Here is a 2,478-nt window from a genome sequence, read left to right on the forward strand (position 1 = left end):
TTGATTCTACAATCTATGAAATTTTGCCTAAAGAATTTCTTCAGCTTTGTAGAAATTTATTATTCAATTGAAACCGTTTTTTAAAATGCAAAAAATAGATCAACTCTGAAATTGTTGGACTTTTTATTCAAACATATAAAGAATAATGCACGAAGAAATAACAAAGACTCCATAGTTAACAACAAAAAGAAATAAGAAAGCGTTTTGAATGGGAAAAGTGGTTTGAGACATGTTATAGAAAATGTTGACTTAGGAGTATATTTCGGTCGCTACCTCAGTGCAAATAGCAATTGATGATGTCCTACTCTTAAGATACAATGAACCATTAAAGGATCTTCTAATATGCACTCAAATAAAAAATCAGGCAAACTCGTAAATCTCTGAATTGCTCTTGAAAAAATTTTAAAATGAAGAAGAATAGAGTCTTGGAAACACAGAATGCTTTGTTTGAACTTTTGAGAAAAAGGAAATTAGAAGAATAAATGACGTCAAGAAACAAGAAATAAAAAAGTTCTTTTCAAAAATGAAGAGATGGATATTTATAAATAGTGAAACATCACCAATATGTCTCTTTATTATACGCGATCGCTGCTCTTAAAAAATCTTATTTATTTTTTTGTAAGACTCGAATCAAGCCTTTCCATCATTTGTGTTCTTTTAGCCCATCCATTACGTAAGCAATAGTGTAATTCAGGTTTAGAGGTTTGCCCATCGAGTCTGCTATTCAACCAATCTAGATCGAACCCACGTTCACTCAATCCATGAAAACCCATTTCAACAACATATAAAAATCCTTCTCAGTTCAATCCCCATTCTCTCTTTCTCTTTTATAAGCTTAACAATGCACTCAGATTCTATCAAATCTCTACACATTTTCCCTTTCTTTCATTGAAAAGAACTTTGTTTTGATCTGATTTCCTTCTCTATGATGAGTTTTTGGGGTTTAATCGAGTAATATTTGCCTGTATTTTATGATCCAAGAGTCACACTCCATTCCAAGTGGTTGTTCTAGCTTTAACTAGCGTTCATACCTCACAAACTCAAAATTCCTCCCCTTAAGGATAAATGCATCCAAAACCCTCCAATATTTCCCATAAATTGTTTATAGCCACCTGTAATCAATCCTTTAGGGTAGATTATTTACAAAAAATTATGGGTTAAGTTGTAAGATCCTAAATAGAATAAAAAACAAATTAAAAATTAAGCAAATGGAGAGTCGAATGTGAAAGGAAGTATGAAGACCAAAGGATCAAAGAATGGTTGAACCCAAGCAGGGTGCTGATCGAACTTGGACCTACAAAATCGCGAAAGACGTTGACAAATGGAGCAGTAACCTTTTTTCTGTTCACGTTGAGAATCTTCCATTAAATATTTCGAGAAGGGATATTAAGGACCTGTTTAGCACATTTGTTGAAGAGTTCCATTTGTTGTCTGTTTTTGTCTGTGGCACCTTGTATTGAAGAGTTCTCATCTGCTGATGAGGCTCTCTCATTTTAATAACATACGATCCCATTCAAAAAAAAAAAACCAAATTAACCAAATTGAATTAGTATATTTTAATTTGATTTTCATTATAATATGATTTGTTTTTTTTTTTTTTGTAAAAATAAAACCAAAATGTTCAATTTGATTTAGATTTACCCTTAAAAAACCGACCCAAACCAAACCATGCTCATCCTTTTTATTTTGGGGTGCTGATTTGGGCATGGTAACAGATAAGACCTTAAGAGAGGAGAGAGAAATAACAGCATGGAGGTGATATGAAATTAAAACAAAAAACATTTGCTATTAATGACAATTCTTGCATTGATATGTCAAAAAACCATTTGTCTGCATGAATCTTTTAATTACAACAAGAAGTAGATGAATTGTCCTATTTGCTCCATCAAGATCCTACTTATAATTACTCTAATTTGTCTAAACTCTGAATCCTATAAAGAGTCCTTTGAGACTTGAACAAGTGATATAAAAAAAGAGGATAAAGCCAACAAGAACATATAGTATTACCTTGCAAATGTTGATAAGCAGAGTTGCATTTAGGCTGAAGGTCGTCATCAGATTCATATACGAGATCAATGACAACTCCTTTCACATGTAAATCAGAAAACACTGTACAACTCACTTGATCACCTTATTCCAATTCACCCATAAATCTCCAAGAACTAAGCCAAAACATATTGTTCTTGGCTTTAGGAATTCCGATGAAATTTTTATAATAGATCCACTTAGTATCTTTGGTCTTGTTGACAATCTCAATACGTGATGAAAAATCAAATATTTCATCGTCTTCATCAAAAAGAAGGGCCCCCAAGTTTAGACAGCCAATATGTTGACCAGGGCTTCGGGCCACCACAAAGGAAACCTTGTTTCCTACAGCATGATGGTTGTACCTACCCTCTGGAAGGTCATATATATCATACATGCTAATTATCCCACAATCATATAACACCTGTAACAATATTAAATTAATTATAGGTT

The 2,478-nt window shown here is 32.7% G+C and overlaps 2 protein-coding genes across 2 annotated transcripts in view; one reads left to right on the plus strand and one right to left on the minus strand.

Moving 5' to 3' along the window:
• LOC110427114 (putative disease resistance protein At1g12290) overlaps positions 1–2,478 on the plus strand; it is a 45,386-nt gene that overhangs the window by 30,229 nt on the left and 12,679 nt on the right. The window lies entirely within an intron of this gene.
• Positions 1,904–2,478, minus strand: part of LOC149526416 (disease resistance protein RML1A-like) — a 5,932-nt gene continuing 5,357 nt past the window's right edge. Inside the window, 1 exon segment of the mRNA XM_089785417.1 lies at positions 1,904–2,449. Within this exon segment, the coding sequence (XP_089641543.1) occupies positions 1,904–2,449 (546 nt within the window).

Source organism: Theobroma umbraticum, unplaced genomic scaffold (assembly GCF_002168275.2).
Source record: "Theobroma umbraticum cultivar Fairchild unplaced genomic scaffold, ASM216827v3 scaffold_228.0, whole genome shotgun sequence".
Classification (NCBI taxonomy): Eukaryota; Viridiplantae; Streptophyta; class Magnoliopsida; order Malvales; family Malvaceae; genus Theobroma; species Theobroma umbraticum.